At 42.3% G+C, this 15,277-nt stretch overlaps 1 protein-coding gene across 1 annotated transcript in view; it reads left to right on the top strand.

The window, feature by feature from the left end:
- LYPD6 (LY6/PLAUR domain containing 6) overlaps positions 1-14,002 on the top strand; it is an 85,541-nt gene extending 71,539 nt beyond the window's left edge. Inside the window, exons 5-6 of the mRNA XM_083153840.1 lie at positions 4,374-4,504; positions 7,871-14,002. Of these exons, the coding sequence (XP_083009966.1) occupies positions 4,374-4,504; positions 7,871-8,041 (302 nt within the window). The 3' untranslated portion in view covers positions 8,042-14,002. The remainder of the gene's footprint in view (positions 1-4,373; positions 4,505-7,870) is intronic.
- Positions 14,003-15,277: the final 1,275 nt, after the last annotated feature.

Below are 15,277 nucleotides of genomic sequence, written 5' to 3'. Positions count from 1 at the left end.
GCCCCATACCAAACTCTTGATTAGCACAACCCCCCCCCCCCCCCCCCCGGGCAGGATAGAGGGATAGAGGGTGTTGGGGAGAGGAAACAGAGGGGTCAGAGGGAAAGAGTGTTTCCTGGGAAAAAAAGAGTGAATTAGAGAGCGACAGGGTGTCCGGGAGAAAGGGGTGAGAAGGGAGAGAGAGAGAGAGAAGAAATCAAGGAGACAGATGGTGTCAGATCGAGAGTGGAAGGTGCAAGAGAGAGGGAGGGATGCAAGTAAAAGTGAGTGAAAATGTCATGCAGGAGAGGGGGGGGGTGTGGGGGCTAAACAAGAACTACTGTAGGTAGCGCAGCACCTCCAGGTACCGGGTCGCCCACCTATCCACCCTACCCAGATCCATGCACAGGTGACAGACAGTGGGCCAGCAGCCATCCGACTTTCTGCTGCACTGGGTATTGCCGCTCTCCGTCTGACGTCCCGGCACAGCGTATACATACATGAGACTGCTCCTCTTAAGAAGGAGCCGCCGGGCGCCCGCTTGTAACAATATCTCAGCGAGTGCCCGGCAAAAGAGAACAGCTGCAGCTCCCCTAGTTTCCACACAGTGGAGCTGACCCTACAGAACTATGTGCCAGGCCCCTAGTGCAGAACCGCACTGCCTAAATAAAAAAAGATGGCTAAATATTCAAAAGACTGCAGGCAGGGCCATAACTATAGAGGTTTTAGGGGATTGCCTGTTGGGTCCTCGGGCCCCCCCTAGTGGCCGGGCCCCATAGCAGTTGCATCCCCTGCACCCTCTATAGTTAACCCACTGATCTGGAGACCGTCTTGTACTGTAAAGGCCCCCATACATCAAGGCAATTTGGTCCGATTTCGGCCGATTGCGACCAATCGGCCCGTTAAATCGGACCAAATCGCCTCTCCCTGACATGCCGTCGGGTCCGATGCGCGGTCCCGTGCGCATCGGACCCGACCAGGTGGTCGTCCGACCACCCGTTCCTCCAGGCGGCGAGACGGGCGGTAAGCAATCCATCACAATGGATCGCATGCGTCCCTGCCGCCGGGAAGGTCCCGGCGGCTCGCAGGGTATCAGGTGTCCGTACACTGCTGCGAGACATTGCAGGCAGTGTATGGGCACCATTAGTCGCTGTTTTTTTGTTTTGCATTTATTTATGTACTATGTTAGGTGATGCAAAGCCTACATAAGCCATAAACATAAAGGATGATGCTAATAATAATAATAATAATGTAATAGATATCAGTGCGAAGGGGATGGGTTCTGATGCAGCATTATTGTTTTCTGCCTGCATTATGGTGGTATTACATAGTAACATAAGATAGATTAACCCCTTCCCGACATTTGACGTACATGTACGTCATGGTCGGGAAGTACTTCCCGACATTTGACGTACATGTACGTCATGGCTTCTAACTGTCACTGCGTCTATAGACGCGGTGACAGTTAGGAGATGTCTGCTGTCCCTGACAGCAGACATCCCCCCTCGCCGCCCAGGGGGGGCAGGGGTGCCCCCCCCCGGTCGGCGATCGCTGTGATTGGCTGTTCAAATCTGAACAGCCATTCACAGCGTTTCCTGTGTTACCGGCGGCTAAGCCGCTCGGTAACACAGGGATCGGTGGTGATCGGTGCTGTTAAGTACAGCACCGATCACCACCGATGAGCAGCACCCCCCTCCCACCCACCCGGCACTCACCCGGCCCGGCAGCAGGCTCACCCGGCAGGCAGGAGCGCACGCACCCCCCTCCCCCTCCCCCCCCCCCCTGCCAGCCGCAGCAGCAGCATGAGCTGCATAAAAAGTTAAAAAAAACAATGATAATGAACTGAATTATATATATATATATGTATATATGTGTGTGTATATATATATATATGTGTGTATATATATATATATACACATATATATATATATGTATATATATATATATATATACATACACATATATATATATATATATATATATACACACACACATACATACATATATATATATATATATATATATATATATAAAGATATTCCCGACATATGACGTATATATACGTCATGGTCGGGAGGTACTTCCCGACCGAAGACGTATATATACGTCATGGTCGGGAGGTACTTCCCGACCGAAGACGTATATATACGTCATGGTTTTAAACTGTCACCGCGTCTATAGACGCGGTGACAGTTTGGAGATGTCTGCTGTCCCTGACAGCAGACATCCCCCCTCGCGGCGATCGCTGCGATTGGCTGTTCAAATGTGAACAGCCAATTGCAGCGTTTTCTGTGTTACCGGCGGCTAAGCCGCTCGGTAACACAGTGATCGGTGGTGATCGGTGCTGTTAAGTACAGCACCGATCACCACCGATCGCCAGCCCCCCCCCCCCTCCCACCCGGCAGCCCCCCTCCCTCCCACCCACCCGGCTGCCGCAGCGCCAGCACCCCTCCCACCCCCCCGCCAGCCGCAGCGCCAGCCCCCCTCCCAAAGCTGGTGACCAAAATGGGGTCACTTGTGGGGGGGTTCCACTGTATTGGTGCTTCGGGGGTCTTGCTAATGCGACATAGCACCCACCATTCATTCCACCACCAAATATCACTCCTTCCCTTCTGAGTCCTGCCATGCACCCAACTGGTATTTTTTGGTCACATGTGAGGCATTGCCGTACTCGGGAGAAATTGGGGCACAGATTTTGGGGTGCTTTGTCTCCTTCATTCCTTGTGAAAATGAAAAATTTTGAGCCAGAACTGCATTTTTCTGTAAAAAATTACATTTTTTTACACAAAAATGCAGATCTGGCTCAAAATTTTTCATTTTCACAAGGAATGAAGGAGACAAAGCACCCCAAAATCTGTGCCCCAATTTCTCCCGAGTACGGCAATGCCTCACATGTGACCAAAAAATACCAGTTGGGTGCATGGCAGGACTCAGAAGGGATGGAGTGATATTTGGATTTTGCAGCACAGATTCTGGTTGAATGACCCCCGAAACACCCATACAGTGGAACCCCCCCACAAGTGACCCCATTTTGCAAACTACACCCTTCAGGGAATTCATCAAGGGGTATAGTGTACATTTCAAACCCCCAGGGGTTTCACCAATTTTGATACAACTGAGCTGTGAAAATGAAAAATTTATTTTTTTCATTTTCACTGCCCAGTTGTACCACAATTGGTGAAACCCCTGGGGGTTTGAAATGTACACTATACCCCTAGATGAATTCCCTGAAGGGTGTAGTTTGCAAAATGGGGTCACTTGTGGGGGGGTTCCTAACTTTTAGCATCTTATGGTGCCTAGAAACCTACATGGTGCCTAAAAAATAATCTCATAAAAAGGAGGCTCCAAAATCAAGTAGGTGCTCCTTCTATTATGAAGCCTGTGGTTTGGTCACCGTGCACACTAGGGCCACATATAGGATATTTATGAAAACCAAAGAATTGGGGGAATCAATTTTTAGTCACATTTCTCTAGTAAAATCTGCTGTGTTCCTTAGAAAAATGTATTAAAATTGAAAATCTGCAAAAAAAAATAAATTTTGAAATTTCACCTACACTTTGTTTTAATTCCTGTGAAACACCTAAAGGGTTAACAAACTTCCAAAATGCTGTTTTGAATACTGTGAGGGGTGCAGTTTTTGAAATGGCATCATTTATGGGGGTGTCTCACATACAAGTCCCTCAAAGTCACATCAGAACTGAACTGGTCCCTAAAAAAATCAGTGTTTGAAATTTTCTTGAAAATTTGAGAATTTGCTATTCATATTTTAAGCCTCCTAGTGTCCAAAAAAATGAAAATGAGGTTGAAATAATGATGGCAACATAAAGTATACATATGGTCTATGTTAGTTATTAACTATTTTGAGTGGTAAGATTATTTGTCTCACAAGCAGAAAATTTAACATTTTGCAAATCGCAAAATTTTCCATTTTTTTACGACATTTTGGTATTTTTCACAAAAAAACACAGACTGTATCGACCAAAATTTACCACTAACTTGAAGTACAATGTGTCACGAGAAAACAATCTCAAAATCACTGGGATAAGTAAAAGCAAAAAAAAGTTATACCCACTTAAGTGATACATGTCAGATTTGAAAAAAAGGGCTCTGTCAGGAACGCAAAAACTGTCTCTGTCAGGAAGGGGTTAAGGTTGAAAAGAGACTTAAGTCCATCGAGTCCATTGTATATGTAATAATAATATGAGATAGATAATAAAGATCATGTATGATAATAATAATAATAATCATGTAATAGATATCATTGCGAAGAGGATGGGATGTGATGCAGCTTTATTGTTTTCTGCCTGCATTATGGTGGTATTGTATATGTAATAATAATATGAGATATATACTGGATGTACGATAATTAAAAATATAATGTTTTTCTTTAAAAGATACAAGATATTGTTACTCTCAGCACGTCATGGATGCCTTGGGGGAGAGTTTGTTGGTGACTAAGCGCTGTGCCTCGGTGGGGCACTGTCTGAGCACAGGATGCAGAGAAGATGGGCATAACGGGCACAAGGTATGATTTTCCATCACTATTATAATTATAAATGACAGTTCCCAGACCCGCTCTCTTCCAAAATCACCACTGAGCAACTTTTGTTTTCCTGTAGATGAAATGGATACTCCCAGCAACTCCTGATTGTAGTAATAACTTTACAATGCACTTGTACAGTATGTCTATTCCGAAAATAAAATGTTTTCACCCCTTTGAGATTGGCTGTATTCTAATGTAGCATCAATATCAGTAATTTGTGTATGAAGCGTCCACACTATGATGCTGCACTAGATCTCCCCTCCCATGCCTGCATATATAAGTGTTCCTCTGTTACTGAACGGCATCAGGGATTCATTGTATAAAGAATCATAATCATCTATGCTCTGCCAACTTACAGATCTTACTGTATCATCTGTGTGGTAAGGTCCTATCCTCATGGGGCCTAATTTATTTATATATTTGTACACAAACCTGGTAGTTTACAGTGGTGTGTGGCCTGTGCAGGAATAAGACCATGTTCTGCACATTACTTGCAGACCCCTGTCAGCCGCAGCTTTGTTGACATGCTGCGTCATTTTTTAAAATGTGGAACCTCTAATAGTAGGGGGAACTAACTAGTTCCACCTTCCACCTCCACCACAGCCCTGCACAGTAATTCTAACAGAAAAGACTGTCCCAGCAGCTTTGTTTTCTGACACAGCATATGTGATTTCAAGCTGTCACAAGGTACTATTGCTGTGGACATTATGTGTAAGGGGCAGTACTACTGTGGGCATTTTGTATAAGCAATGCTACTGTGTTGTATACATGTATGTGGTGTAATGTGAATGAGATTGTGCTACTGTCTGAATTAATTTAAATTGGGGGTACAATTGTATGACCACTGTCCTATGGGAGGTAGGGCATAAACTTATAGTTTGCAGGGGGTGCCAGAAACCCTAGCACTTGTCCAGGTTAGCCTAATGGGGGATGAGGGGGGGGGGGGTGTCAATGGCAGGGGAAATAAGTTCCACCACCTCTCCATGACCACTTTAAGCTCTGGCCATCAGACACAGACTTACTGATCCCAGGTGCATGTATCTGATGGCCAGCCTTATACTAGGGTCAAGACGGGTCTTAAATCCCAGCACTCTGACTCAGCTCTTGACCAGGGTCGGAGTGCCGGGATTTAAGACCCGTGTTGACCCATTCACGTCAAAGAAAAACCTGAGTTTTTAATCAAATTCCTGGGATGAAACGCTTTAACCCTGGAAATTGCTTCTGGTGGGATATGGGGTCTGGCTTCACCCGGCAAAATGACCTGGCACTCAAATATTCCGGGTAATTGCCAGGTGGCTGTTGTAAAAGGGGTACAGTATAAGTAAGCCTCAGCATATGAAGTCTGACAGAAATGCAAAACGCAATTTTATTTATTAACAGTTTATTAGATAGTGCACATATATTCCGCAGCGCTTTACAGAGAATATTTGAACATTCCCTAACACATTTACACACACACAGACAGTCATTCTAGGGTTAATTTTGTTAGGAGCCAATGAACCTACTAGTATATTTTTGGATTGTGGGAGGAAACCGGAGTACCCGGAGGAAACCCATGCAAGTACGTGGAGAATATACAAACTCTGCACAGTTGGTGGGAATCGATCCCATGACCTCAGTACTGTGAGGCAGTAATGCTAACCATTACACCATCATCAGACACAACACTCTTATCTTGCAAATGCAAACAGGAGGAGTTTATCTCCTACAAACCTCTCCTACTACATATGAATTTTAATAACACGGTATTGCACAGCAGCTTCCTTGTGGCTTCCTTTCATGCAATCATGGATTAGGACTATAGTCTCTTGCGCATCATGGATGTGTAAAAAATTGGAGTTTCTCTTTTGCTGGAATTGTGCAATTCTGGGCCCAACATTACAAAAAGGACATTTTGGAACTGGAAAAAAGTTCAGAGAAGAGCAACCAAATAAATAAAAGTGATAGAGTCCTTAAGCTACGAAGACAGACTGGCCGAATTAGGAATGTTTACATTAGAAAAGAGACATTTAAGGGGAGACACGCTTATCACATACATATATATTAGGGGCAATATTCTAAACCTATCAGGAACCTCTGTACTCTGAGGTCGGAAACTAGGACAAGGTCGAGCAAGAATATTCTTGCCTCCTTGTCTGTTTGGCCTGGGCAATAGCGACGTTGTGGGGCCATGCATAGCTGCTTCCTGTTGTGGACACACGGAGCAATTCAGACAAACCTTCTCAGCTATTTGGACGATGTAGTCAAGAATATCCCCATGCGTAAACCTTTTTGTACTCAGGGCGTTTTGATCTTCTCTTGAATACCAGTGCTGTGCTATATAAGAAACTGTACATAAATAAATACTATTTCAGATCACTATGGGCCTTATTTTGGTTCATTCTTTCTGACAAAATCCTTCTTAGATGGGCAAAACCATGTGCACTGCAGGTGGGGCAGATGTAACATGTGCAGAGAGAATTAGATTTGGGTGAGTAATTTTGTTTTTGTGCAGGGAAAATACTGACTGCTTTATTTGTACACTGCAATATAGATCTCACTTTGAAGTAAAACCCCACCCAAATCTAATTCTCTCTGCACATGTTACATCTGCCCCACCTGCAGTGCACATGGTTTTGCCCATCTAAGAAGGATTTTGTCAGAAAGAATGAACCAAAATAAGGCCCAATATGACTGTGTGGTGTGAACATCCATATTTACTCAAATCCCACCTACCAGCAGTCCACGTTTTCCAGATCTCCAGAATCAAAGATGAAATATAAAAGTAGCTTTTGTGGATCTTTAAGAATTTATGTTTGTGTGGGGTTTGCTATGATATGCCGGCACTCAGCATGCACAGACATAATCCTGACACTGGAATCCGGACATTTAAAATCCCAATTTATTTTGACAAGAAATGTGATTTTAACCCATCACTCCCACAGCCTAACCCTAACTGTTACCTTCAGCTGCAGAACCGTAACCCTCACTCTGGTGCCTAACCCTAAATCCTTTATTTAACGTTGGCATTTTTAGCATTGGGATTCTGCTGCCGGGATTCTGACCGTTGGCATGCTGAGCTGCAGGATATTAATTACAATACAAACCTGTTTGTGGGCTTCATAAGACATTTGAAAAATGTAAACTTTTGATGGATTGTAACTGATCACGTAAGATCTCTCATGTACATACACTTCAAGCCAACCACACAGAAATTTCAGTGGTTTAGTTCTTACACAATATTACTCCTATTTTTTGTCAACATCATCATGAAATGTAATCAATTTTTTATTAAAAGAAATTGCACCAATTAAACTTATAAAGTATAAGAAAAGTAAAAATAACATGGAACTCACTTTGTTCCCACAGATGTGCACATCGTGTTGTGAAGGGAATATCTGTAACCTGGCGCTGCCCAGGAACGAGACGGATGCCATCTTCGCAACAACATCCCCCCTCAGTAACTCACAGAGACATTCAGTCCACATCTTCAGCCTTCTGTTATGTTTTTTATACACTTTGTGGATTCTGATAACGTAGACTTCAAAACCATCAACAAGTGGGGCCAATCATTGAACTGTATATATGTTTTATTTATACTAATGTCTGAATAATGTAGTTTGTACATTTTGTAGATAATCTTTTTGTATGTTCTGTTCACTTAAAAAAAAAAAATCACTTGTTGGTTTTGCCAGAACAATGTATTATTGTTTAGTGGTTAAATAATGTTTAGATAAGTTCCATGCAACTAGGACAGTGGCTGTCTCAAGAGTCTTTTTCTGATTGACATATGAAGAAATATAATTACTTTTGGGTAGGCTATGTCTGTAAGCGCTCATGTTGTCTACACAGGGGGCCTGATTCTGGTTCACTCACAAAAGCAAATTCTCTTTATGCTGCCCATACACTTGTGCGATTGCATTCAACGCAATATTGGGTTCTATTCACCTTGAAGCTCACCCTCCGATAAATTGCATCAAAAATGCCTTTTTTGGCGTACAGTTGTGCATACAATCATCGAATGACCCTTGCGATAAAAAATCGGTGCGGGATTGCATGATCGAATGCGATTGCATCGAATGTTGTAAAAAACACAACAGATTATCATACAGATCTGTGACAGTGGGTGGAAAAAGAGTGGCCAGGAAGGGAGATTAAATCTTTAGGAATCGAACATCGCAGTTAGAAAAATCGAATGTGCACAAAACAGCATTCGATCACACGTACAATTTGATATATATTATGTGCAGAACAATAGATCATGGGACGCGAGATTCGACCGGTGGGCCCGCGCATCGCGTTGAATGGTACACAAAATGTGCATTGTATTGTATGCAATATACAAGTGTATGGACAGCGTAATGGACAAAACCATGTGCATTGCAGGGGGGAGGGGGGGCAGATGTAACATGTACAGAAAGAGTTAGATTTGGGTGAGTTTTGTTTCTGTGCAGAGTATATACTGGCTGTTTTATTTTTACACTGCAATATAGATTGAAGTACAGAGATTAATGGTGCCCACAGAAACTACAATAATCGAATGCGTTTTGTACTTTTTAAGTACAAAACGCATCCTCTGTACAATGATCGGGTGCAGTTTAAGTGCCTCTGCGACGCGATGCGCGTCCCCGGCACCCCGATATTGTATGTCCAAAAAAGTATGTGCAGCACATACTTTTTTGGACATTATCGCACAGCATCGGGCCTGCTGTGTAGTGGCATACGATTAGTATGCTGTCCGTGCTTTTTTTTTTTTTTAAACATGCCCCCTCCGCTGTCAGTCATCTGCTGCGTCGCGAAGAGGGCTGTCACGTGGAGGCAGTACAGGCGGCAGCACAGGTCGGAGCGGAGCGGCAAGACAAGGCGGCTATCAGGTAAGGTTTTTTTTTTACAGGTGCCCGCAAAATTACATAGGAGCAGAGGCGTAGCTATAATATTGGCCGCCCGCTCGCCTCAAGCCCGCCCGCCCGCTTCAATCCCGCCCGCAGCCCCCGCACACTCAGCGCAGGAACGCCAGCACTCCCCCGCAGCCAGGTAGACGCTGCACGGCCGCCCGGACCCCCCCCACAGGGTAATTTTGCTGTGGGTAGGGGGTATTGCTGGGGCTGAAGAGGCTGCAGGAAATTAACATTACAAAACTAAGATCAAATCGCATCGCATCGCACGTACATCGTACGTGCTAAGTGCAAATCGCATCGCATGCTAAAAGAAAATTGTATAGAACAATTGTAAAGTCAAAAACGCATAGCACAGTACAATTGTAGTGTCTGTGGGCACCATAACTCTCGCTGCACATGTTACATCTGCCCCAACTGCAGTGCACATAGTTTTGTCCATTAAAGAGAGAATTTGCTTTTGTGAACCAGAATCAGGCCCATAGTGTAGAAGGCTTTTTGTCAGCTGAGAGTTGTTATTGACGGTGCAGAATTTCTGCACTCATGTCATGGTTCCTAGTGAAAGAGAGGCTGTATACTGAGTGATTAATTTCTGGGGAATGGTTAGGTTGCATTCCCAGTGATGTCACTGGTTTGTTGTGAATGGATAAGCTGCATTCTCAGTGATGTCACTGGTGTGTTGTGAATGGATAAGCTACATTCTCAGTGATGTCACTGGTTTGTTGTGAGCGTATAGTGTGCATTCTCAGTGATGCCACTGGTCTGTTGTGGATTGGCCGAATTCTCAGTGATATCACTGGTGTCTGGTGAACAAATAGAATGTATTTTGATTGAAGTCACTGGCTCCTGGGGTGCATGCTCATGAAAATTGCTTTATTGCACAAAGTGCCTTCTTCCAGTGTTTTTAGGGCATTGGGTCACTTTAAATGAAATAAAACTAGTTTTTGTACAAATTAGAGAATGACCGCTAGAAACTTTGCTTGCATGAAACATTCATTTATGGTCAGTAAATACAATCCAGTGTTCTCCCAATGGACTTTTTGATGCGCAATAAACCTAGAATTTGTAGAAAAGTCAGAGTAGGTGCCAAGTTCTGTGGAGCAGTGGCAATATTGGCGAGCAGGATTATTGACAGGTGGAGTGGAAACCTTTTAGGGTTTCCACTTGCTATGATGATGGCTGCCCAACCTTTTCTGTTTTACCAGCTGGATTTTTGCAGCAGATGAGGCAGAAATTGGGCCTCACCCCACATTGGACATATTTTGCACCTTCCATTGGAACTTTGGCAATATACACATTTGCACAATGTGAAAATAATCCTCTCAACCACCCACAGAAGCAGATGTAAAAGAGCCAATGCCAATGTACCCTCACTCTTATGATTAATTACAGACATAAATGAGGGTGAACGGTAAAGTATTGTGAGTAAAAATGGAAACAATTGATCTAATGAAATGAGAATCTGGGGCAGATAGTGCATCACTATATATGTGTCCTTATCCCAAGTAGTGGTTGTGTACCGTCATCTACTAAAGCATTTTCTGATGCACATTAACTATGCTTTATCACCTGTTCTAAGTGAATTGTTAGGTAGAATAGTGCTTTAATCCCCCAATGGCTTTGCCTGCATTACGTAGTCGCACAGGATATACACGCTGCGCATGCTGTTTTACTATCCTTGTTGAAACAAATAAGGAAAGATGGGGCAGATGTATTAAGCTTTAACAAAAGATAAATGCAAGGGTGATAAAGGGAGATAAAGTCCAGCCAATCAGCTCCTTACTGACTTTTTTCAAACAGAGCCTGTGATATGGCAGTTAGGAGGTGATTGGTTGGACGTTTATCTCTCTTTATCACCCTTGAATTTATCTCTTGTTAAGGCTTAATACATCTGCCCCACTGTGTGTTATTCCGCATGTAACATTGTACTACATGCTTTATAGGAACTGTCCATTTTTCCCTCAACATTCTCATGGTCCTACAGCAAGCTCTGTATGCTCTCAAACTTACAGGATTGTTACAAAGAAGAAAGCATTTTACAACATGATACAACTTCAGCTAACAGGGCTATATAACAATATATTGCAATTACTAATATGATTCCATCACCCCCATTGGGCCATAGATATGCTGCTGACGCTCGAAACTCAGTAACTGAGATTTGTAAATGAGGTCACATGACCTGGACCAGTACCATTGCGTGGGTCTATGATAAAGATAGAACATTTTATACTTGCATATAAGTTTGTACTATAGGCTTTTGCTACTGTGAAATTTCATATATATGTAGTGTCCATGTGTCACCGAAACACTGCCATCTGTTAGCAGCAAGTGAAACTGCATTAAGCTTTCGAAGCATTTGCTGGAGCAGGCATACACTGCCATCTGTTGGTAGCAAGTGAAACTACATCTAGATTTCGAATCATATGCTTCAGGGGGGCTTACTAGTTTATTACTTATACACTGTACGTTATTCTGCCAGTATATGGTTTTCTGAAAATTATTTAAAAAAAAGACCGGTATTCAGTGCCCTGGCGGCAAGCTATCGTCACAAAGAAGTGCCGATAGCTCGCCATCAGGGTATTCTATGATTCCTCACCACTTGCCGTTTGCCTCCTCGTCTGTTCCCTGAGGCGAGGTGGAAACGGCGAGTGTGGCCACTAAAACGGCGGGGCTTTCCCCAAAATGCGGTGGACTCACTGCATTTGCAGCATACCTCGCCATTAAAGGGGATCCTCACTAGCCTCTCACAGCGAAGTTTTTGCCCAAATCTTGAATACAGCAAGGGGGTTTGAAGGCAAGGATGGCTTATTTTTGCCGTACAAACCCCCTCGCCGGCCGCATTGATTACCCCTCATGTTTTTATATTTTCTTCTGTTACCATTTAAAACCTGCTTACACAATGAAGAAATTATTATATGCACTTAATAAATACACTGACCTAAATACAGAAATATTTTGACTTTATCACAAAAGGGAAAAGATGTCATTATAACAAACATTCTTAAGTGCTTTCATTTTCTAATCTGGACCAGTAAAAGCCCATTGTTTTTAGACTGTAATTGGCTAATATGTAATAATTTGTTGTCTTGATAACTGTAATATAGGGATTCCATTTGGTTTATCTAAAGACCTCATTTGTCTCAAGGAAGGTTAATCTATACAGATAAAAAACACAAAGAAAAAAGTGTATATCAGTAATTAAATCAAATTGACATTAATGTTCTGCATAAAAAAATGCAAAACCCAGTCGACCTGTAGCTCTTCAGCTGCTGTTAAATTACAGATCCCAGCATGCCCTGCCACAGTTTTACCATTTTCTAATAGCAAAGGGGCATGCTGGGGCTCATAGTTTTGCCACAGCTGAAGAGCCAGGTTGGCCAGGCCGTTTTGTCTCGGGGCAAGGTTCTGCATTACACCTCATACATTCTCATTGGTGCTTCTTCCAGATGAATGAAGTAGTTTGCTCGTAGCTCCTATTTTCTTCCTTGCCTCTTATTTCATTGATACTTTTTTTTCCCACATGCTACTTAATATCTTCGGATATCTATTCATTTTTATATTTTATTGTTTATTTTTTCTGCTATAAATGTATGTTTTAAACTTCCTTTGGTTTCCCTTTGTTTTTTTTTTTTTTTTATATATATTATTATTTGCTGAGACAACCTAGGTTTATTTGATTAGTGTTATGCACTTTTATTCTTTGTGTTTTTTTTACTCTGTGTGGATGGATTGGTCACTATTGTATTTTAGGCTGCTTTCTGCTTCATAGGGGACATATATCTTAAATGAACTTACTAGTTTAAATGACTGTTCTTTACTTTTAGTTATACAGAGATACCCATACTACTAATTATTCAAGCATTATTACAATGAATACATAAAAGTCTACTTTGTTTATAGCCATTAACGCTTTGAGTGCCAACGAGAGATCTGCAAAATATCCTCTAAAAATGGCAACGCCACTCACAGCAATATGAACTAAACTTCAATGAACTGACTTGGCTGTATTTGTATTTATTTATACTAAAAGAACAGTCGCTGTGAGCGGCGCTGGCATTTTTAGTGGATATTTTGAGGATCGCACACAGAAACGTTGGCACTCAATTAAATTTGGCACAATGGCCGTGAATGCCACCTGAAAGGGTCGGGCGAATGGACTTAGCGGCTAATAACAATGTTCATTTTGCCCCTTATGCCGCATACAGATGCACAGGAGAATTAGCAATGTTTGGCTACCGTATTAAGCGTTAATGTGCGCAGCTGCACATTGTGACTGTACAGTGAGCTGTATTCTCCCCCATGTTGTCACCTAGTGTAGAAGGGTGGATAGATGCTGTTATGTCTAACATATATTGTACAGTGTTATAGCGATGTACCTATTGCCACCAAAAAAGGATGTATTTATTAAATAAGTTAATTGAACGTTAAATAGACTATGCTAGGAATGCAGTGATGTAGATACATAACATCTAACATAGTTGTATTATTCATGTAATGTACAAAAACATATTTATTGGTGTAAAACTGTATATATTGTAAAGCTTTGTATTTTTGTTAAAACTAGTTGCTACAAATGTTAAAATGCAAAATAAACTTCCACCCATATTTAAAGGGCATTGTATTTTTTACGGAGGCTCTTTCTTGCTTGAGGGTTCTACTTATAGAGGAATTTATCTGTCTACTGCATTTGGAGAAATTGAGAAAGAAAACTGAAACATTGAACACGTTAAAGGGAAAACTATTTGGGGACAATTGGAGAAAAAAATGGGGATTTATTATATGATTATCGGATTGCTATAAACAGTATTTATAATAGCAAGGTATATACACAGTATGCATAGTATATTTATTGTCAGGAATGGTGTATATAGTTATTAAAATGTTAAATACATTTATAGAAGGACTGTAACGCACTGTATACCTTATGTTATAGCAGGAGTGATGTATACAATGTGTGTTATAGCAAAGGGAATATGTATTGTGTATGTTACAGTAGGGAGAATATAATGCAGTATATGTTATAGCAATTAAAATAGTATATTTTGTAACAATGATGATAAATAGGTAGTTTATGGTAGTTGATGTAGGTAGTTTATGGTACAACAGAAGTGATGTTTATACTAGATAATAACACCATAAACTGCACCTGACTTTTATTAGATAATCAGAGCCAATCATTGTGCGTGGTTCTACAACGACTGGACCCGTTCCGATGGTTGGGGGCCTGCGTATGCAGACTACAGAACCAAGCAGCTTTAGTGAGTTATACACTCACTGGCCCGTTCGTTGCGGGGAGGGAGGGCCGGGGGGCGGAAACGGCGCTGGACCATGGGAACGCCCACCATTTTATGGGCGTCCCCATGAAAACGCTGGGCGTTCCCATGGGAACGCAGGCAGGCTGATGCTTGCCGGGGGTGGGCGGCTGACCTCACAGGACGTCAGCGCCCACCATCTCTTCCGCAGACACCGAAGGAAATACAAATCAGTTCAGACTGACTTTTATTTCCGATGGCAGTTGAAATCATTTGATGGTGGGCAACCATCGAATGATTTCTCCTGCTAGCGGATGCATGCGAGGTGGTTCAGCGCTCGGTAAACAGAGAACTTTGTCAACAAGAATCAGGCCCTATTATTATTTTTAATTCCCTTAAGTGCTTTTCATTGCTCAGGAAACATAACACCACTATATTATTTTGTCTACAGAATCGTTCTAGTAGGAGTCGCTCTGAGATAACCATTTGCACCTGCACAAGTAATATTTATGGATTTAACGACACTCTTTGATCTGGGGAGTATCTAGTAGGAAGACTGATGAGATCTCTATATAATGTTTCTTGCAACTGTCAGACTGAAGCTATAGGTGCGTTCCAGATACATT

Source organism: Crinia signifera, chromosome 7 (assembly GCF_055691185.1).
Source record: "Crinia signifera chromosome 7, ASM5569118v1, whole genome shotgun sequence".
NCBI lineage: Eukaryota > Metazoa > Chordata > Amphibia > Anura > Myobatrachidae > Crinia > Crinia signifera.
Note: the sequence above shows the minus strand (reverse complement) of the source record. Positions and strands in the feature narration are given on the sequence as shown.